The following is a 22,883-nucleotide window of genomic DNA, read 5'->3' as shown; positions in this document are numbered from 1 at the left end:
AAAAATTAGTGGAGGAAACATTGAATTTGCCATTACTGCTATTAGCCAATAGAAACACATTGAATAACGGATTCACTACATGGAACAACAGATAGCCCCCCCAAAAATCTAAAGGAAGTTTGTTCTGAAGTGATTTAAGAAAGACCAGGAAACTATTAGAATAGTTTTTTACATGTATTTATCTCATTATTTTCAGCACTAAACTACAATATCTCCATATATATATATATATGTTTAAAACTGGTACCAGGGACCTTCAGACAAATCTTGTGGCTTGTGGGCATCCTAGAGCAAAATGGAGAAAACCATCATGTTCGTGAGAGTCTCATCTTTAAATGTTTTTGTGAAAATACCAATTTCGGAAGTCTCATGGTCTGACAAACACTGCTCCAGTTCTGCCACTTTTTCACTGGAAGGATGATATCTGCGGATGTGATGGATTGAGACGCAGCCCATGCAACAAAAAAAAACCAGATATCTCTAGCTAGAACAGACGGATTTTGATAGGGATTTTTGTATTATGTTAATTCGATTTCCATGGGGGCGAGGAAATTGTAGGTTACGGATTAAGAGTACCTTGTGTTACCTGAGCTTGTAAAATTTGTATAGATTGTGAAATTGAAGCAACATTTGATCTCCTCTGGTATGGCTTGATAGGAAATGTTTGATACCGATACCTACATTGAATGCATTAAATAGGTGTGGGGTGTGAACAGTAAAAGGGGAAACAAGTATTAAGATCACTTTATTGCACACAAGGTCTTTACTAACTTCCGCTTTTAACCCAACCCCTCTGAAAATTGTGTGGGGTGCATAGCTCAAGGGCACAACGGCAGACAATGGCATGAAGGAATTGATACCAGCAACCCTCTGGTTGCCAGCTCACTTCCCACCAGATTATTCCCGTCGGACCCAGCATATATTTATATCAGTGGGTAGGTAGAGACAAAAAATTAAGGTATGGCACATTGCACAAGCCCTGCATGTTTAAAATATCATATTGGATATCAGAGCGGCGGTAACTCACCAGCACTACCAGCATTACGACCAGGAATATGACTTTCTCAAAGCGGATCCTTTGTTCGTATCACCCAGGGCAATTGAACTGATTCCAGAGGCCGACCCAAAACAACGGCGGTAATCGGAGCGGTCTTCTAGTCCGATTTAGGAGGCGCGCACACCACCCACCGCTCCCGAGTATATTACTTGCTAATGTTCAGAAATATCATGGATAATAAAATTGACGAGCTCAGGTCAAGGGTTGCTTTCCAGAGAGACATCAGGGATTGTAACATACTGTACTCTGTTTAACGGAAACATGGCTCTCTCGGGATATACTGTCTGAATTGGTCTAGCCATCTGGATTCTCAGTTCATCGCGCCGACAGGAATAAATATCTCTCCGGGAAGAAGAAGGGCAGGGGTGTTTCGTGATTAACGACTCATGGTGTAATTGTGATAACATACAGGAACTCAAGTCCTTTTGTTCACCTAGAATATCTCACAATCAAATGCCGACCGTATTATCTCCCATTATATTATAAATGTTCTTCGGTTATAGTCATGGCTGTGTATATCCCCCCTCTAGCCGATACCACGATGGCCCTCAAGGAACTTCACTGGACTTTATGCAAACTGGAAACAATATATCCTGAAGTTGCATTTATTGTAGCTGGGGATTTTAACAAAGCAAATTTGAGTAAAAGGCTGCCTAAATTCGATCAACATATTGATTGTAGTACTCACGCTACTAAATCACTCGACCACTGTTACTCCAACTTTCAGGATGAAAGTGCGAACCACCGCATTTAACCATGGCAAGGTGACTGGGAATATGGCAGAATAGAAACAGAGTAGTTATTTCCTCCGCAAGGAAATCAAACAGGCAAAACGTCATTATAGAGACAAAGTCTCAAGTCTCAAGTCACACGCTCAGACACAAGACGTATGTGACAGGGTCTACAAGACAATCATGGACTACAAAAGGAAAACCAGCCACGTCGCGGACACCGACGTCTTGCTTCCGGACAAGCTAAACACCTTCTTTGCCCACTTTGAGGATAACACAGAGTCACTGACGCAGCCCGCTAACAAGGACTGTGGGTTCTCCTTCTCCATGGCCAACATGAGTAAGACATTTAAACGTGTTAACCCTCGCAAGGCTGCGGCCCAGATGGCATCTGAAGCTGCGTCCTCAGAGCATGCGCAAACCAGCTGGCTGGTGTGTTTATGGACATATTCAATCTCTGCGCAACAGCACCTCTTCAACCACAGGAGGCTGAAGAAATGTGGCTTGTCACCTAAAACCCTCACAAACTTTTACAGATACACAATTGAGAGCATCCTGTCGGGCTGTATCACCGCCTGATACGGCAACTGCACCGCCCGCAACCGCAGGGCTCTCCAGAGGGTGATGCGGTCTGCCCAACGTATCAACGGGCGCAAACTACCTGCCCTGCAGGACACCTACAGCCAGCACCCAATGTCACAGGAAGGCCAAAAAGTTAATTAAGGACAACAACCACCCGAGCCACTGCCTGTTCACTGAGTTATCATCCAGAAGGTGAGGTCAGTACAGGTGCGTCAAAGCTGGGACTGAGAGACTGAAAAACAGCTTAATGTCACTTTAATAATGTTTAATCTAATAATAATAATAATCTTGCATTACTCATTTCATATGTATATACTTTATTCTATACTATTCTACTGTATCTTAGTCTATGCCGCTCTGACATTGCTTGTCCATATATTTATATATTCTTAATTCCATTGCTTTACTTATTGTGTGTATTGGGTATATGTTGTTTTTTTTGTTAGATATTACTTGTTAGATATTACTGCACTGTCGGAGCTAGAGCAGAAGCATTTCGCTAATAACATCTGCTAAACACGTGTATGTGACCAATAAAATTGGATTGGATTGGTTTTAAAATGGCTGTGTTCCAATGGGAATTTGTCCGTGTTTAGAGCGCCACCATTAGGTAAAAGATTTGAAATGTTATTTTCCAACAACAACAAAAAAGACATTCCCTTTGGAACAGTAATTGGTGACATATTTTATCTCATAACAAACCGCTCAAATCTCTTTTCGGGAACCCCCCCCCCCCTCACAGTTCTTACCTTTTTAACTGTAGTAAGCATGTGTTTGTAGGACTTATAGTTGGAGACCGAAATGTACTTAATGAGGGTAGTATTCAATATTATGTGTCATTTAACAAATGCCACCAGAGGGGGTCAGAGTTTATTAAAGCAAATTTTCTGCAATTGTTCACATTTTGCTTATGTGTGTTCATGTGATATTTGAGTGACTCAAACATTACAAGAAAATCAATGGGCTAAAAAACCTAGCTAAAATACCTTAGCTGACATGGGCTAGTTAATCTAGATTTCTAAAAAGTTATAAATAGGAAAACTGATGATACACTACTCAATTTTGAAATTGCGCCTTGTGCATTCTACTATTACATCTTTCAGGAGTAAGTTGAAAGCCAGACTGAGTTCCTTAAAAAAAAAACTTGCGCCCCCTAGGCCCCACAGTTTGGGAACTGCTGGTCTAGACCATGTGATTAACATTTTATGAGGTTGGCATGAAGGGCATCCTCCACTCGGCATGTGGATCAAGTTAGGCATAACAACACTTTGTAACCTTCCTCATAGGTGCATTCCTGATTCCCTATGTTCTGTTCCTGCTCTCCTGTGGGATCCCCATGTTCCTCCTGGAGACAGCCATGGGACAGTACACCTCGCAGGGCTGCATCACCTGCTGGAGACACTTCTGCCCTCTCTTTGAAGGTTACTACTGCAATAATATAATTTCATATAGAATCCCTGTGTGTGTGTGTGTGTGTGTGTGTGTGTGTGTGTGTGTGTGTGTGTGTGTGTGTGTGTGTGTGTGTGTGTGTGTGTGTGTGTGTGTGTGTGTGTGTGTGTGTGTGTGTGTGTGTGTGTGTGTGTGTGTGTGTGTGTGAGAGAGAGAGAGAAATAATGGTAGGATATTTATAGCTGCAAGAACATTTCATTTTAGAGACCCTCATAGTACAGTATGTACTGTGCTGTGCTGATTGATTTTGTTTTGTAAATAGCAGGTGATGCCAAGGGGAAATATTCCACACAATACAGTGGGGCAAAAAAGTATTTAGTCAGCCACCAATTGTGCAAGTTCTCCCACTTAAAAAGATGAGAGAGGCCTGTAATTTTCATCATAGGTACACTTCAACTATGACAGACAAAATGATAAATAAAATCCAGAAAATCACATTGTAGGATTTTTTATGAATTTATTTGCAAATTATGGTGGAAAATAAGTATTTGGTCACCTACAAACAAGCAAGATTTCTGGCTCTCACAGACCTGTAACTTTTTCTTTAAGAGGCTCCTCTGTCCTCCACTTGTTACCTGTATTAATGGCACCTGTTTGAACTTGTTATCAGTATAAAAGACACCTGTCCACAACCTCAAACAGTCACACTCCAAACTCCACTATGGCCAAGACCAAAGAGCTGTCAAAGGACACCAGAAACAAAATTGTAGACCTGCACCATAACTTTTTGGTAAAAACTCAACTCGTCGTGTTTGGAGGACAAAGAATGCTGAGTTGCATCCAAAGAACACCATACCTACTGTGAAGCATGGGGGTGGAAACTTCATGCTTTGGGGCTGTTTTTCTGCAAAGGGACCAGGACGACTGATCCATGTAAAGGAAAGAATGAATGGGGCCATGTATCGTGAGATTTTGAGTGAAAACCTCCTTCCATCAGCAAGGGCATTGAAGATGAAACGTGGCTGGGTCTTTCAGCATGACAATGATCCCAAACACACCGCCCGGGCAACGAAGGAGTGGCTTCGTAAGAAGCATTTCAAGGTCCTGGAGTGGCCTAGCCAGTCTCCAGATCTCAACCCCATAGAAAATCTTTGGAGGGAGTTGAAAGTCCGTGTTGCCCAGCAACAGCCCCAAAACATCACTGCTCTAGAGGAGATCTGCATGGAGGAATGGGCCAAAATACCAGCAACAGTGTGTGAAAACCTTGTGAAGACTTACAGAAAACGTTTGACCTCTGTCATTGCCAACAAAGGGTATATAACAAAGTATTGAGAAACTTTTGTTATTGACCAAATGCTTATTTTCCATCATAATTCGCAAATAAATTCATAAAAAATCCTACAATGTGATTTTCTGGATTTTTTTTCTCATTTTGTCTGTCATAGTTGAAGTGTACCTATGATGAAAATTACAGGCCTCTCATCTTTTTAAGTGGGAGAACTTGCACAATTGGTGGCTGACTAAATACTTTTTTTTCCCACTGTATATACAGTCACCTCCAAAATGATTGGCACCTCCAATAATTTTGAAACCTATATTAAAAAAATAAAATAGTAAGAGGCTATTTTCCTTGCACCACAGAGCCCCCAATTCCTCCCTGTAGGCTGTCTTGTTGTTGTTGGTAGTCAACCACACTACTGTTGTGTCGTCTGCAAACTTGATGATTGAGTTGGCGGCGTGCTTGGCCACGCAATCATGAGTGAACAGGGAGTACAGGAGGGGGCTGATCATGCACCCTTGTGGGGCCCCAGTGTTGAGGATCTGCGACGTGGAGGTGTTGTTCCCTACCTTCAGCACCTGGGGGCGGCCCGTCAGCAAGTCCAGGACCCAATTGCATAGGGCGTGGTTCAGACCCAGGGCCTCGAGCTTAATGATGAGCTTGGAGGGTACTATGTCGATGAATGCTGAGCTATAGTCAATGAACAGCATTCTTACATAGGTATTCCTCTTGTCCAGATGGGATAGGGCAGTGTGCAGTGTGATGGCGATTGCATCGTCTGTGGACCTATTGGGACGGTGAGCAAATTGAAGTTGGTCTAGGGTGACAGGTAAGGTAGAGGTGATATGATCCTTGACTAGTCTCTCAAAGCACTTCATGATGACAGAAGTGAGTGCTACGGGGCGGTAGTCATTTAGTTCAGTTACCTTTGCTTTCTTGGGTACAGGAACAATGTTGGCCATCTTGAAGCATGTGGGGACAGCAGACTGGGATAGGGAGATATTGAATATGTCCATAAACACACAAGCCAGCTGGTTTGCGCATGCTTTGAGGACGCGGCTAGGGATGCCATCTGTGGCGGCACGTCGGCCACGGAGAAGGAGAGCCCGCAGTCCTTGGTAGTGCGCCGCGTCAGTGGCTCTGTGTTATCCTCAAAGCGGGAAAAGAAGGTGTTTAGCTTGTCCGGAAGCAAGATGTCAGTGTCCGCGACGTGGCTGTTTTTCCTTTTATAGTCTGTGATTGTCTGTAGACCCTGCCACATATGTCTTGTGTCTGAGCCGTTGACTTGAGACTCCACTTTGTCTCTATACTGACATTTTAACTGTTTGAATGCCTTGCGGAGGGAATAACTACTCTGTTTCTATTCTGCCGTATTCCCAGTCACCTTGCCATGGTTAAATGTGGTGGTTCGCACTTTCAGTTTAGCGCGAATGCTGCCATCTATCCACGGTTTCTGGTTAGGGTAGATTTTAATAGTCACAGTGGGTACAACATCTCCTATACACTTCCTGATAAACTCAGTCACCGTTTCAGTATATTTGTCAATATTATTCTCAGAAGCTACCCGGAACATATCCCAGTCCAAAACCATCTTGAAGCGTGGATTTCGGTTGGTCAGACCAGCGTTGAATAATCCTTAGCACATGTACTTCCTGTTTGAGTTTCTGCCTATAGCAAAGGTGGAGCAAAATGGAGTCGGGGTCAGATTTGCCGAATGGAGGGCGGGAGAGGGCCTTGTATGCATCCCGGAAGTTGGTGTAACAGTGGTCTAGTGATTTAGCAGCGCGAGTACTACAGTCGATATGTTGATTGAATTTAGGCAGCCTTTTCCTCAACTTTGCTTTGCTAAAATCCCCAGCTACAATAATTGCAACTTGAGGATATATTGTTTCCAGTTTGCATAAAGTCCAGTGAAGTTCCTTGAAGGCCGTCGTGGTATCGGCTTGATGGGGGATATACACGGCCGTAACAACATTCCCTCAAAGCCAACCTCATCAGGGTGGAAAACACAAAACCTGCAAACAGGAAACTGTGTACATTTACATTTATATTTAAGTGCACTTAGATTTACATTAGTTTTGTTTATCCCCAGGGATTGGTTATGCCACCCAAGTGGTCATTGCGTATGCTGCAGTGTCATACATCATCATCCAGGCCTGGGCCTTCTTCTACTTGTTCTCCTCCTTCAGTGCTGAGGTGCCATGGGCCAGCTGCAGAAACCCCTGGAATACAGGTAATAACAGTAACATGGGTAATAACAGTCAATAACACAGGTAATAACAGCAACATGGGTAATAACAGTCAATAACACAGGTAATAACAGTTTGTAACATGGGCAATAGCAGTTACAATTATATGCATATTGACATATACAATTGGTCAATTACACAAGCAATGACAGGTAATAACAGGTGATAACACAAGTAATAACATGTAACAGTTAATAAAACATGTATTAATAGTTAATAACATTAATACACAGCAAATAAGTTAATTACATAGAGAATAACAATTAACCCTAAAGGAAAATACACACCACGCCGATTGTCGATCTTCTGTTCGTCTGCTGCTTGTTCGGCGTGGTTTGTTTTTGGGACCACCTGCTGATGGATGTCTGGCTGCCAACATTTTTGTACGATTCTATATGAGGAATCGGTTTGCACTCACTTTGCAAATTACATCCGGCACTCTGTTCAGAGGTGCTAAGTACTATCGGTTGGCAAAAGCTATTGGTGTGTCCGAGCCTTAAAAGTGGCAACATCTTTATATACTTAAAAGTGCCAACTCCAAATTGATAATGATTGCGAAGAGACTGTCTGTCAAGCAGTAACACATTTTTATTTTATTAACCTTTTCACACCTTTATAGTCAAATGTGATGTATGCTTTTCATGTTTTAAGTTATTTTTGATCTATATCAATCACAAAAACTTGTCATAAACCTTTGTCTGTTATTCATTCAAAGTTTTGTGTTTCTCTGATACTGAGAGGCTGAGAAATTGGCGATTGAGTTAATCTGACATACTGGTGTGAACTAAGATGGCCGCCGATATGGCTGCCGCTGCCATATTAAACTTTTGACTCTTGACTTTGAATGCAATGGGTTATCAACTTGACTTGGTGGGGAGACATATTCTGGAGGGTAAATATTTTGGTATTTATATTTTTGAGCAGAGGTGGCCACAGGTCCCAGAAGTGGGGGCAAAGTTTTATTCCCCTTGGGCCCAGAGTTTTTCCTTGATGGTAAACAGGTAAAACTTCAGAACCTAGTTGTAGCAGGGATTGACTTTAAAACCTCTTAAATGTAACTACATGTAATCTAATCCACGTAATCCCCGAAAGTAATTATTTATCATGGGGACCATAAACAAGTAATGCTGCACACTACAAGAAAGGTTAACATCTCACCTTTCTGGTAAAAATAGTTATAAATTGATGAGGTGTAGTCACTTTTGAGGAACAGTATGAATATGATATTTATATGAAAATATGAAATATTTTCTATGACTTTTTCCTATTCAACAAAACTATGAATAAGGCTTGAAATGACAATTATGCTTTCTAAATATAGTATAAAAAAATTATAAAACCATTAACTAAGATTTCACCTTTTTTATGTCATGACATTCCCTCTTGGGTGAGTGACACTTATAACTGGAAAATGCATAGTTGTATGTTTAGTGTTAAAGAAAATGTGCATATTTTCTAAAGGTCTCGCTTGATCAAAACATCTGCCCCCACCACTGTGAATGTCAGACAGCCCTAGCTTGGCTTCCTGAACTCGTTGGGAACTCGCCTTTCATCTCATATTAATCTTGTCCATCTATGACAAGCAAGAAGTGTTTTTTGTTTAAAACCTATGAATTATTTTAGATTAATGGCTATAAATCGATCTCTGAATATGCTATAGGGATTAAACCACTCTCTCCTACTGCGCTACGATGTAAGATGTGCAGGCGTGTGTTTATTAAGATCCAATAGCGACAGCTAGTCTTACTTTAGGGTTAATAACATATGTAATAGCAGTTAATAACACAGATAATAACAGTTAATAAGGCTAGCAGATACCCATAGACTTCCAGTCATTGTGCTAATGCTAGTTAGCATTGGCTCGCGAAACTAACTCTAACTTACTTCATACTGGATGCAGAGACTTGATATACTCTGGGGAAGTATTGCCTCATTGCCAAAATCCTGAAGTTTCCCTTTAATAGACAAGTACAGCACAAGGATAGAACTACATACATTTAAAATAAGAATACACACTTTCCTACATTTATGTTTAGCATTCCATACATCATGTTCTCATTATAACAGCAATGCTGCAGCCATTCATTTTCTTATGTATTGCAATCCTTCATTCTACTATTATAATTGCTTTGTCTAAGCATGTCCTGATATCCTAATCTCACAGCATCCTTGAATCCTGATATCCTAATCTCACAGCACTTGTTGTTCTGTAAACACCAGAGAGAATCTCACATCGGTATCCTTAGTTCTTCTGTTTTACGTCAATACTATGCATAATCATGTGATTCATAGATGCTACTGAATGCAAGTACACCACACACAAAAACCAAAATGGAAATGCAATAATCATGTCATGTGGAGTTTCACCAAAGTCATTAACTCCTGCTCCATTCCCCTGGCGTGAACAGAGCCACATGTCATATCGTATGGAGTAACACCAAAGTTTCACCCCTGCTATGTTCACCTGACGTGAATGCAGCAACCTTGAATTATAGGGAGGTGCACTTAAGTTTCACCCCTGCTATGTTCCCCTGACGTGAATGCAGCAACCTTGATTTATAGGGAGGTGCACTTAAGTTTCACACCTGCTATGTTCCCCTGACGTGAACGCAGCAACGTTGAATCGTGTAGAGTTGCACCGTAATCAGATAAATTCCCTTGATGTGAATAAAGCTACCTTGTTTTGCTAAATTCCCCTGATGTGAATAAAGCTACCTTGTTTTGCTAAATTTCCCTGTTGTGATTATAGCTACCTTGTTTAACAATATTCCCCTGATGTGAATAAAGCTACTGTACCTTATTTCGCTAAATTCCTCTACCTTGTCAACATGAAAAATACACTTTTAAATGTATGATAAATACTCATTGATTCTTGAAGAATATAACTTATATATCCATCATGAGATTATAATTTTATTTCTAATAGAACCCCAAATATAAGCGTGTTTTACTCCTTGTAAACAACACTGTATAGACTTAAACTGTCATTTTGATCACATGGATGGTCAGTCCTTTTTTTTTTGCTTTTTGTTTTTAGTTAAACTGTCACACTCCATGAGAACCAAAAATATAAGCTTATTTTACTCCAATGTTTCTAAACATTGTAAATGTAAACAAATATTGTATAGCCTCATAACATGGTTAAAACAGTATAAACCCAGGGTCGTTACACTACTCCCTCCTTTCAAAGAGCTCGTCCTCTCGCAATACTGTAAATTAAAGATCCACATGTCCGTAAATGGGAATATGTCCGTAAATGGACCTCCCGGGTGGCGCAGTGGTTAAGGGCGCTGTACTACAGCGCCAGCTGTGAGTCCCTGGGTTCGCGCCCAGGCTCTGTCGTAACCGGCCGCGACCGGGAGGTCCGTGGGGCGACGCACAATTGGCCTAGCGTCGTCCGGGTTAGGGAGGGATTGGTCGGTAGGGATCTCCTTGTCTCATCGCGCACCAGCGACTCCTGTGGCGGGCCGGGTGCAGTGCGCGCTAGCCAAGGTTGCCAGGTGCACGGTGTAGCCTCCGACACCTGGCTTCCGGGTTGGACGCGCGCTGTGTTAAGAAGCAGTACGTCTGGTTGGGTTGTGTATCGGAGGACGCATGACATTCAGCCTTCGTCTCTCCCGAGCCCGTACGGGAGTTGTAGCAATGAGACAAGATAGTTGCTACTACAACAATTGGATACCACGAAATTGGGGAGAAAAAAATAAAAAATAAATTTAAAAAAATGGTCACAAGAATATGTCCGTAAATATGTCCGGGGATGCTGTCTGGGCCTGCAGCCTTGCGAGGGTTAACACGTTTAAATGCTTTATTCACGTCGGCTGCAGTGAAGGAGAGTCCACAGGTTTTGGTAGCGGGCCGTGTCAGTGGCACGTCCTCAAAGCGAGCAAAGAAGTTGTTTAGTCTGTCTTGGAGCAAGACATCCTGGTCCGCGACGGGGCTGGTTTTCTTTTTGTAATCCATTATTTACTGTAGACCCTGCCATATACCTCTTGTGTCTGAGCCGTTGAATTGCGACTCTACTTTGTCTCTATACTGAAGCTTAGCTTGTTTGATTGCCTTGTGGAGGGAATAGCTACACTGTTTGTATTCGGTCATGTTTCCGGTCACCTTGCTCTGGTTAAAAGCAGTGGTTCGCGCTTTCAGTTTTGTGCGAATGCTGCCATCAATCCACGGTTTCTGGTTTGGGAATGTTTTTAATAGTTGCTGTGGGTACGACAACGCTGATGCACTTGTTCACCGAATCAGCGTATTCATCAATGTTGTTGTTTGACGCAGTGCAGAACATATCCCAATCCACGTGATCGAAGCAATCTTGAAGCGTGGAATCAGATTGGTAGGACCAGCGTTGAACAGACCTGAGCACGGGTGCTTCCTGTTTTAGTCTCTGTCTATAGGCTGGGAGAAACAAAATGTAGTCGTGGTCATCTTTTCCAAAAGGAGGGCGGGGGAGGGCCTTATATGCATCATGGAAGTTAGAGTAACAATGATCCAGGGTTTTACCAGCCCTGGGAGCACAATCGATATGCTGATAGAATGTAGGGAGTCTTGTTTTCAGATTAGCCTTGTTAAAATCCCCAACTACAATGAATGCAGCCTCAGGATATGTGGTTTCCAGTTTACATAGAGTCAAATAAAGTTTGTTCAGGGCCATCTGTGTCTGCTTGGGGGGGAATATATGCGGCTGTGATTATAATCGAAGAGAATTCTCTTGGTAGATAATGCGGTCGACATTTGATTGTGAGGAATTCTAAGTCAGGTGAACAGAAGGACTTGAATTCCTGTATGTTGTTATAATCACACCACGTCTCATTAATCATAAGGCATACCCCCCCCCCGCCCCTCTTCTTACCAGAAAGATGCTTGTTTCTGTCGACGCGATGCGTGAAGAAACCAGCTGGCTGTACCGACTCCGATAGCGTGTCTCGAGTGAGCCATGTTTACGTGAAGCAAAGAACGTTACAGTCTCTTATGTCTCTCTGGAAGAGTATGCTTGCTTGGATTTCATCAACCTTGTTGTCAAGAGACTGGACATTGGCAGGTAGTATGCTCGGGAGCGGTGCGCGATGTGCCCGTCTCCGGAGCCTGACCAGAACACCGCTTCGTCTGCCCCTTTTACGGCGACGTTGTTTTGGTTCGCCGGCTGGGATCCGATCCATTGTCCTGGGTGGTGGGCAAAACAGATGATCTGCTTTGGGAAAGTCATATTCCTGGTCGTAATGATGGTGAGTTGACGTTACTCTTATATCCAGTAATTCCTCCCAACTGTATGTAATAAAACCTATGATTACCTGGGGTACCAATTTGGCAGCGATTACACCTTTGGCAGCGATTACAGCTTTGAGTCTTCTTTGGTAAGACGGTAGAAGCTTGGCACACCTGTATTTAGAGAGTTTCTCTCATTCATCTCTGCAGAACCTCTGTAGCGCTGTCAGGTTGGATGGGGACTGTCGCTGCACAGCTATTTTCAGGTCTCTCCAGAGATGTTCAATCGGGTTCAAGTCCGGGCTCTGGCTGGGCCACTCAAGGACATTCAGAGATGGTCCCGAAGCATTGGTCCCGAAGCATTGTCTTGGCTGTGTACTTTGGGTCATTGTCCTGTTGGAAGATGAACCTTTGCCCCAGTCTGAGGTCCTGAGCGCTCTGGAGCAGGTTTTCATCAAGGATCTTTCTGTACTTTGCTCCGTTTATCTTTCCCTCGATCCTGACTAGTCTCCCAGTCCCTGCCCTGAAAAACATCCCCACACTATGATGCTGCCACCACCATGCATCAACATAGGGATGGTGCCAGGTTTCCTCCAGACCTGACACTTGGCATTCAAATCAAATCAAATGTATTTATTAAGCCCTTCTTACATCAGCTGATATCTCAAAGTGCTGTACAGAAACCCAGCCTAAAACCCCAAACAGTAAGCAATGCAGGTGTAGAAGCACGGTGGCTAGGGAAAACTCCTTAGACATGCCAGAACCTAGGAAGAAACCTAGAGAGGAACCAGGCTATGAGGGGTGGCCAGTCCTCTTCTGACTGTGCCGGGTTGAGATTATAACAGAACATGGCCAAGATGTTCAAATGTTCCTAGATGACCAGCAGGGTCAAATAATAATAATCACAGCGGTTGTCGAGGGTGCAAAAGGTCAGCACCTCAGGAGTAAATGTCAGTTGGCTTTTCATAGCCGATCATTCAGAGTATCTCTACCGCTCATGCTGTCTCTAGAGAGTTGAATACAGCAGCTCTGGAACAGGTAGCATGTCCGGTGAACAGGTCAGCATGTCCGGTGAACAGGCCATAGCCGCAGTTGAACCTGGAGCAGCAGCACGGCTAGGTGGATTCGGGACAGCAAGGAGTCATCAGGCCAGGTAGTCCTGAGGCATGGTCCTAGGGCTCAGGTCCTCTGAGAGAGAGAGAAAGAAAGAAAGAAAGAAAGAAAGAAAGAAAGAAAGAAAGAAAGAAAGAAAGAAAGAAAGAAAGAGAGAAAGAGAGAATTAGAGAGAGAATTAGAGAGAGAATACTTAAATTTACACAGGACACCGGATAAGACAGGTGAAATACTCCAGATATAACAGACTGACCCTAGCCCCCTGACAAATAAACTACTGCAGCATAAATACTGGAGGATGAGACAGGAGGGGTCGAGAGACACTGTGGCCCCATCCGACGATACCCCCGGACAGGGCCAAACAGGCAGGATATAACCCCACCCACTTTGCCAAAGCACAGCCCCCACACCACTAGAGGGATATCTTCAACCACCAACTTACCATCCTGAGACAAGGCCGAGTATAGCCCACAAAGATCTTCGCCACGGCACAACCCAAAGGGGGGGGCGCCAACCCAGACAGGAAGATCACGTCAGTGACTCAACCCACTCAAGTGATGCACCTCTCCTAGGGATGGCATGGAAGAGCACCAGTAAGCCAGTGACTCAGCCCCTATAATAGGGTTAGAGGCAGAGAATCGCAGTGGAGAGTGAGGCCAAAGAGTTCAATATTGGTTTCATCAGACCAGAGAATCTTGTTTCTCATGGTCTGAGAGTCCTTTAGGTGCCCTTTGGCAAACTCCAAGCGGGCTGTCATTTGTCTTTTAGAGTGGCTTCCGTCTGGCCACTCTACCATAAAGGCCTGATTGGTGGAGTGTTGCAGAAATGTTTGTCCTTCTGGAAGGTTCTCCCATCTCCAGAGAGGAACTCTGAAGCTCTGTCAGAGTGACCATCGGGTTCTTGGTAACCTCCCTGACCAAGGCCCTTCTCCCCCGATTGCTCAGTTTGGCCGGATGACCATCTCTAGGAAGAGTCCTGGTGTTTCCAAACTTCTTCCATTTATGAGCGATGGAGGCCACTGTGTTCTTGGGGACAGACATTTTTTGGTACCCCCCACCCAGATCTGTGCCTCGACACAATCCTGTCTCGGAGCTCTACGGATTATTCCTTTGACCTCATGGCTCTGCCGTGCAGTGTGAACTGTGGGACCTTATATAGATAGGTGTGTGCCTTTACAAATCATGTTCAATCAATTGAATTCAACACAGGTGATCAATGGAAACAGGACGCACCTGAGCTCAATTTCGAGTCTTATAGCAAAGGGTCTGAATACTTATGTAAATAAGGTATTTCTGTTTTATATTTTTAACACATTTGCAAAAATGTCTAAAAAACCTGCGTTCGCTTTGTCATTATGGGGTATTGTATGTAGATCAATGAGGGGCAAAAAAAATATTTTATATTTAATCAATTTTAGAATCAGACTGTAACGTCACAACATTTTGGAAAAGTCAAGGGGTCTGAATACTTTCCGAATGCACTGTATATAGTCTATTCTGACTTGTGCCAGTTGTTCTTTCGCACTTCTATAAATTTCACTGTCAGATTGTTTGGTAATTTTCCATTTGAAGGCCGTCTTGTATCTTTCAGTAGATTGTTGCCAAGCTTAAAAGTCAAACTGCCAAGCCTGTAGACCTATCTACTTGTACTATGATTATACTGATTTGGGTAGAGTGCACTAGAGATGTGGTTGTTGCACTAGGAAAATATATTATTTACAGTCCTTTTTCAGCTGTTAATAAAATGTACTCAACAATTATGTGTTTACAATACATTGCATTACTTACATCCAAATATAGTACATAAATAGCAACTATCTGTCACATCTGCTCCTGCAACGCCCTCTACTGCTCATTCTGTGTCTCCTTGACCTGCCGCCACTCCCCCAGTACTCTCTCCCTCTCTCTCTCTGTGTGTGTGTGTGTGATTGTGTGGGCGGAGACAGGCGTGCTGGAGTTAGAGCAGATCCCCACCAGCTGCAACCTGTTTCATAATCAAGACCTCTACAAAACTCAGCCCTACCACTTCCACGCTGCCAGATCGTAATCTCTGCTCAGTCTGGAGGGCTCTGTAACCCCCTTCATCGTGTGGACTGACCATAAATACCTGTCCTACATACAGACCGCCAAACATCTGAACTCCCGGCAAGCCAGGTGGGCCTTGTTCTTCGGTAGATCCAATTTCACGCTCACTTATTTACCCTGTCCGAAGAATACCAAGCCGGATGCCCTCTCTTGCCATTTCACCACCGACAACATGGGTAGCGAGCCAGAAGCAATTGTGCCATCCACCTGCATTGTTGCCGCCGTCACCTGGAGATCGAGTCCCATATCCGCCAGGCTCAGCAGAACCAGCCTGACCCGGGTAACGGTCCTAGTAAATCTCTGTTTGTTCCAGATTGTGTTTGCTCTGATGTTCTTCAGTGGGGCCATTCTACCCACCTCACCTGTCACCCTGGTATGAACCGGAGCCTTGTGTTCCTGCGTCAGCGCTTTTGATGGCCCACCATGGAGGGAGATGTCCGGGGAGTTTGTCTCAGCCTGTTTGGTTTGTGCCCGGAACAAAACCTCCACTAAACCCACTTCCGGTCTGCTCCACCCTCTGGACTTCGTCACTGGCCTTCCCCCATCGAACGGTAACTCCGTCATCCTCACCATTATTGACAGGTTTTCCAAAATGGCTCACTTCATTCCCCTCTCCAAGCTCCCGTCCTCCAGGGAGATTGCGGACCTGTTAGTACCCCGTGTGTTTTGTCTGCATGGCATCCCCACTGACTTCGTTTCCGACAGAGGACCCCAGTTTACTTCCCAGGTATGCAGATTCTTCTGTTCAGCTCTTGGTATCAATGTCAGTCTTTCTTCTGGATATCACCCCCAGACCATCGGCCAGACCGAAGGGGCCAATCAAGAGATGGAGACTGCCCTACGCTGCGTGACTTCTGCTAACCCTTCCCCCTGGAGCGCTCAGCTACCCTGGGTTGAATATGCTCACAACACCCTCACCAACGCCTCATCAGGTATGTCACCCTTCGTGTGTGCTCTGGGTTACCAACTCCCCTTGTTCTCCGCCCAAGAGGTTGAGGTTGCGGTTCCCTCTGTCCAGGACCATCTGTGCCATTGTCACCCAACCTGGAGGAAGGCTTTGGCTGCCCTTCTTCGTGGTCCGACAGGACCCAGTCCCAAGCCAACCTTCACAGGGCCTTAGCTCCAGTCTACATCCCCGGGTCAAAAGGTATGGCTCTCATCAAAGAACCTGCCATTGAAGGTGGCATTGAAGAAACTTTCCCCCCGATTCATTGGTCCCTTTGAAATTGACTGTGTCATTAACCCCTTTGCTGTGTGCCTGAAAGTCCCAGCCTCTCTCAGGATCCATCCTACCTTCCATGTATCCCTGATTAAACCTGTCTGCCCAGTCTTAGAGGGGCTGGTACTGTCACATCTGCTCCTGCAATGCCCTCTACCACTCATCCTGTGTCTCCTTGACCTGCCGCCACCAGTACTCTCTCCCTCTCTCTGTGTGTGTGATTGTGTGGGCGGAGACAGGTGTGCTGGAGTCAGAGCAGATCCCCACCAGCTGCAACCTATTCCATAATCAAGACCTCTACAAAAACTCAGCCCTGCCACTTCCATGCTGCCAGATCCTAATCCTCTGCTCAGTCAGTCTACGTTTCTAGCTGTTTGTTACTATTCAGATCCTGTTGTGCCTGTTCCTCTCCGCTATAGTTCTGCCCGCTCTGACTCTGGTCCCTGTCTCCAGTCCCACGTCTAATCTGTCCTGGATTCCCCACTCTACTACTCCCTTAGATTCCCCTCCGGACCTGCTTACCCTGTCTCAACCCCTCTCGCTCCTGCCTCAGCCTCCGCACCTGGTTTCCAGAAACCCGCCTGAGCTTCCCCTGACCTGCACTCCATCTCTCCCTGTCAATAAATACCTTGGTTACTTCATCCCAGTCTCCTCGTCTGAGTCTTGGATTTCCCTCTTCCACTCCACGTAACACTATCTAGTTCCAGTACAGACCAAGTGGTGCTTGTTTTGATTGTATTAGGTTAGTGTCATTATTAGCTTGTTTTACCACTTCACTTGTAAGTATCAGATACAAAAGGGTGGGGGAGGAAGTTTGTAGTTTATGATGTTACCCTGATCCACTGAGTCCGCTAGATCGCATTACAGGACGTGTGTGATAATATAGACTACCACTGTAATCTTAAATGTTTCCCCAAGTTCTCAAAGGGCGCAATATGTTCTGATGTATTTTTAAGCCAAGTTTGAGCTCCCACTGAGCTGCTCATGCTGTCTCTGCATTAGACATTGTTTTGCCTCAATATCTAAACTTAGGTTTTCATTTCCAGCCTATATTATGTTTTGTATGCCTGGGTTAAAACAATGGGGTGTCTATTGACAAAACAAAATTATAATCTCCAGCCTTTGCAAAAAACAATAAACATTCTGTATACACATATTACTTGAACTATTAAACTCGTCTTATTTTTAATGAAAAGTATTTCTCCCTTAGAATCTTGTGTAGAATTTGACAAGAGGAATCTGTCAGCTAACTGGACAGTCCCTGTGAATGCAACTTCACCTGCGACAGAGTTCTGGGAGTAAGTGTCATGTACAGTTCTTATTGTAATATTCTAAGGGATTATATTTCTACACTACTCTCTCCACATGGATTCTTATAGTTACTGTACACTCTACTGTGATTCTTATAATAATCAAGTGTTGTCATGTGCCAATGTTTTCATGATCACTTTTTCTCATGATCAAGTAATTCACAAGTTATTATTATGTGTTTTCCATTTAACCATGTAATCTTTAATTAAATATCTCAACAAAGGTCTGTGTATACACGATATATTTATATAGTTACTATTTCTCTCTTGTTGCCAACTATCATGTCAACACACATCCTTCTAAACTAATTAAACCTAAAAGCACAAAAGTCTCATAGCAGTTTAAAATACTGTTTTGTAAATCAATAGGACTCAATCCTTACAGCTGTATTGACTTTGGGAGTTTCTGCAGCTGCTGATTGTAGATGAGTCTTGAAAGTACAGAAGTTATCATAAAGTTAGTGTCTGGCAGAACATTTTTAGGAATTGCACAACTGCAGTTTCTTCATTATTCTGTCTTTTCAATATGATATCTAAAACATCTCAAGATGTCTGTCTGTAAAATAGTGTTAAGGGAAGGCAGTGTGTCCAACCCAACCCTGTTTGTGACGTCTGTTCTCAGGGATTAGTGTTTGGTTCAGACCACTTTGGAGAGATAGTTAGCTCCATATCCAAATGATTTAATTAATCCTTAGAACACTTTATTAATCCATAACAAGACAGAAATTGGTCTAGGCCGGGCCTATACCAACACAATTACAACCTTTTGAATGGAGCAAAATATACATTAGTCAGGGTTACATTTTTGATACGTAGTATTTTTATTAAGCGTATGTATCACGTGTCTGTGCTGTTTCCAGGCGCAGGGTGTTGAGCATCTCAACAGGGATAGAACAGATTGGTAGACTGCGGTGGGAGCTGGCTCTGTGTCTGCTGCTGGCCTGGATACTCTGCTACTTCTGTGTCTGGAAAGGAGTGAAGTCTACTGGGAAGGTACAGTAGGCCGACAGTGCCTTGCAAAAGTATTAATCCCCCTTGAGGTTTTTCCTATTGTGTTGCATTACAACCTGTAATTTAAATGGATTTTTATTTGGATTTCATGTAATGGACATACACAAAATAGTCCAAATTGGTGAAGTGAAATGAAAGAAATTACTTGTTTAAAAAAATTCAAAAGATTTTAAAACGGAAAAGTGGTGCATGCATATGTATTCACCCCCTTTGCTATGAAGCCCCTAAATAAGATCTGGTGCAACCAATTACCTTCTCATAATTATTTAAATAAAGTCCACCTGTATACAATCTAAGTGTACCTGTGGATGTATTTCAAGGCCTACCTTCAAACTCAGTGCCTCTTTGCTTGACATCATGGGGAAATCAAAAGAAATCAGCCAAGACTTCAGAAAACAATTGTAGACCTCCACAAGTCTGGTTCATCCTTGGGAGCAATTTCCAAATGCCTGATGGTACCTTGTGCATCTGTACAAACAATAGTACGCAAGTATAAACACCATGGGACCACGCAGCCATTATACCGCTCAGGAAGGAGACGCGTTCTGTCTCCTAGAGATGAACGTACTTTGGTGCGAAAAGTGCAAATCAATCCCAGAACAACAGCAAAGGACCTTGTGAAGATGCTGGAGGAAACAGGTACAAAATGACTTAAGGACAACAAAGTCAAAGTATTGGAGTGGCCATCACAAAGCACTGACCTCAATACCATGGAAAATGTGTGGGCAGAACTGAAAAAGCATGTGCGAGCAAGGAGGCCTACAAACCTGACTCAGTTACACCAGCTCTGTCAGGAGGAATGGGCCAAAATTCACCCAACTTATTGTAGGAAGCTTGTGGAAGGCTACCCACTGGGAATGTGATGAAATCAATAAAAGCTTAAATAAATAATTCTCTCTACTATTATTCTGACATTTCACATTCTTAAAATAAAGTGGAGATCCTAACTGACCTAAGACAAGACATTTTTACTCTGATTAAATGTCAGGAATTGTGAAACTGAGTTTAAATGTATTTGGCTAAGGTGTACGTAAACTTCCGACTTCAACTGTAAGTAATTCAGAAGTCCAAAAATGGTTTTGCCCCTTTAAGTTTAAGTAAGAGTGGTTTTAAATTATTCAACCTACTTACCTGGAGTTGTGCAAATGCTTTCTTAAGCTACCCCTATACCTGCAAACCTTCCAGCGCTGTTGCATTCTGACATGAATTTTTGCTTTATGTGCCAATTCACCAGGGACATTGATATATTTTCCCAAAGGGAACCATATGTTGTTTTTTTTACAAAGTGTTCCAACTAGAAATGTGTCACATTTAGAATAATTTATTGCTTATACACTGAGTGTACAAAACATTAGGGACATCTTCCTAATATAAAGTTGCACCCCCTTTTGCACTCAGAACAGCCTCAATTCGTCAGGCATGGACTCTACAAGGTGTCGAAAGCGTTTCACAGGGATGCTGACCCATGACTTCAATGCTTCCCACAGTTGTGTCAAGTTGGCTGGGTGTCCTTTGGGTGGTGGACCATTCTTGATACACACGGAAAACTGTTGAGCATGAAAAATCCTGCAGCGTTGCAGTTCTTGACACACTCACCTGGCACCTACTACTATACCCCGTTCGATGGCACTTTTTGGTTGCTAATTCACCCTATGAATGGCACACATACACAAACCATGTCTCAAGGCTTAAAAATACTTATTTAACCTGTCTCCTGCCCTTCATCTACACTGACTGAAGTGGATTTAACAAGTGACATCAATAATGGATCATACATTTCACCTGGATTCACCTGGTCAGTCTATGTCATGGAAAGAGCAGGTGTTGCTAAAGTTTTGTACACTCATTGTAATATTCTCACTATTGCACTTCTTTAGTTTTATTAACATACATTTAGCTCTTTCTGAGGCTGACGTTAAGCCCCTTGTTATATACGTACACTGTTATTTTCCCTTGATACAAACATCTTCTGAAAGGACTAAAATGTCTGTCATGGTGAATATGTTTGGTTATTTATTGTCAGGTAATATCTCTCCTCTTGATAGGTGGTGTATTTCACAGCTACCTTTCCCTATCTGATGTTGATCGTTCTATTGGCTCGGGGACTCACGTTACCTGGAGCTATTGATGGGATCAAGTTCTACCTCTACCCGGACCCTGCTAGACTGGTCGACCCACAGGTAAATAATGAGCTGCCATGCCCCTTAACATGTGTGCCAAATATCATAATTCCATAACAAATAGGTGATTACAATGTGGTTGTTGTAGCACCACAGGTATGTTTGGAGAGCAGCAGGTAAAACAGTAGATCAAGAAAATCATTGAAGATAAGGAAATACAATGCATTGTCTGTGTTTTTATTACTCAATGGTTTTCAGCTCATGTTCTACCTTTAAAAAGGCTTCAAAGTGATGTATACTGTATGTGTGCCATTGCAGGTATGGATGGATGCTGGAGCACAGGTGCTTTTCTCCTTTGGTATCTGTCAAGGGAGTCTGACTGCACTGGGCAGCTACAATCACTATAACAATGATTGCTATAAGTAAATACTTATATTTTCTTCCCTGCCAGCTGGCTGTCTATTGTATAATCATTTTTATTTAACCTTTTTTTGTGTCCTTTGCGAGGTTAACTAGCCTAGGATGTAGTGGATTTGGAAATGTCCAAGTATTGTTTTTGAGCCCCACTCTGACAGTTTGAATTATGTCTGCCATTATCAAATTATTTTACACTTTTGAGTATTGGATATATACAGTATATTCTATATTATAATTTGGATCACTTCAGGAACTGTAGTGCTGTAGCTGGCAATGGCTTTCAAGTGTCTCACAGTCTCTATAGGCCATGCCGTCCTTGGCCTGAGAGTCTGGGAGCCACACACTGTTAGCAGTGATTCTGACTGACCCCTTAAAGGGCCTTTTCATTCATCAGAGTGTCCATGGCTCAGGCTCAGGGGGGGTCTGGCTCATCACAGGAAGTTCTTTATCCTGGTTCATAAACAAGTGAGACAGAGAGGCGACTTAAAAGCCTTCTCCTCTTTATTGTCAATTGTCTGAAGGTTCAGCTTATCTCAAATGTAGTTATTTGAATTCTTGTACAGAGTAAATTTACTCAGACCTTAGGCACAATCCATGAGATTTGACCTGTGCTGATCTTACCTTACCTTTTCTTACCTTTTACCTCATTTATAGGGACACGTTTGTGCTGTGTTTGGTGAATGGAGGATCAAGCTTCGTTGCTGGGTTTGCTATCTTCTCTGTGTTGGGCTTCATGTCATATGAACAGGGGCTGCCCATATCTGAAGTTGCAGCATCTGGTAAGAGTACTACTAACTTCCTTGCCTGGTGCCAGATCATGTTGTGCTGTCTTGCCAATTCCTCGTGACAATGACCATAGGAGTTGGCAAGACAACACAAACAGATCCGGAGCCACCACTAACTTCCATAGTTTACCACTAACTTCTATACTTAACAATACTTCCAGAGTTGATGGTTATTTAGTTTGTATGAGAATGAGAAAGTGCATGTATCCACATTGCTACAGGTCCTGGCCTGGCTTTCATAGCCTATCCTCGTGCCGTGGCCATGATGCCTTTACCTCAGTTGTGGTCCATATGTTTCTTCGTCATGGTCATCTTGCTGGGTGCTGACACACAGG

The 22,883-nt window shown here is 43.2% G+C and overlaps 1 protein-coding gene across 2 annotated transcripts in view; it reads left to right on the top strand.

The window, feature by feature from the left end:
- The window catches only part of LOC139413676 (sodium- and chloride-dependent GABA transporter 2-like), a 61,292-nt gene that overhangs the window by 1,556 nt on the left and 36,853 nt on the right, over nt 1–22,883 (top strand). Inside the window, exons 3-10 of one of the 2 annotated variants that reach the window (XM_071161335.1) lie at nt 3,657–3,791; nt 7,131–7,271; nt 18,116–18,203; nt 19,076–19,208; nt 21,272–21,406; nt 21,665–21,768; nt 22,418–22,542; nt 22,770–22,882. In XM_071161335.1, the coding sequence (XP_071017436.1) occupies nt 3,657–3,791; nt 7,131–7,271; nt 18,116–18,203; nt 19,076–19,208; nt 21,272–21,406; nt 21,665–21,768; nt 22,418–22,542; nt 22,770–22,882 (974 nt within the window). The remainder of the gene's footprint in view (nt 1–3,656; nt 3,792–7,130; nt 7,272–18,115; nt 18,204–19,075; nt 19,209–21,271; nt 21,407–21,664; nt 21,769–22,417; nt 22,543–22,769; nt 22,883) is intronic. The other variant, XM_071161336.1, reaches the window with a different exon arrangement.

Source organism: Oncorhynchus clarkii, chromosome 7, assembly GCF_045791955.1.
Source record: "Oncorhynchus clarkii lewisi isolate Uvic-CL-2024 chromosome 7, UVic_Ocla_1.0, whole genome shotgun sequence".
NCBI lineage: Eukaryota > Metazoa > Chordata > Actinopteri > Salmoniformes > Salmonidae > Oncorhynchus > Oncorhynchus clarkii.
This window is presented reverse-complemented; position numbering and strand designations above follow the sequence as displayed.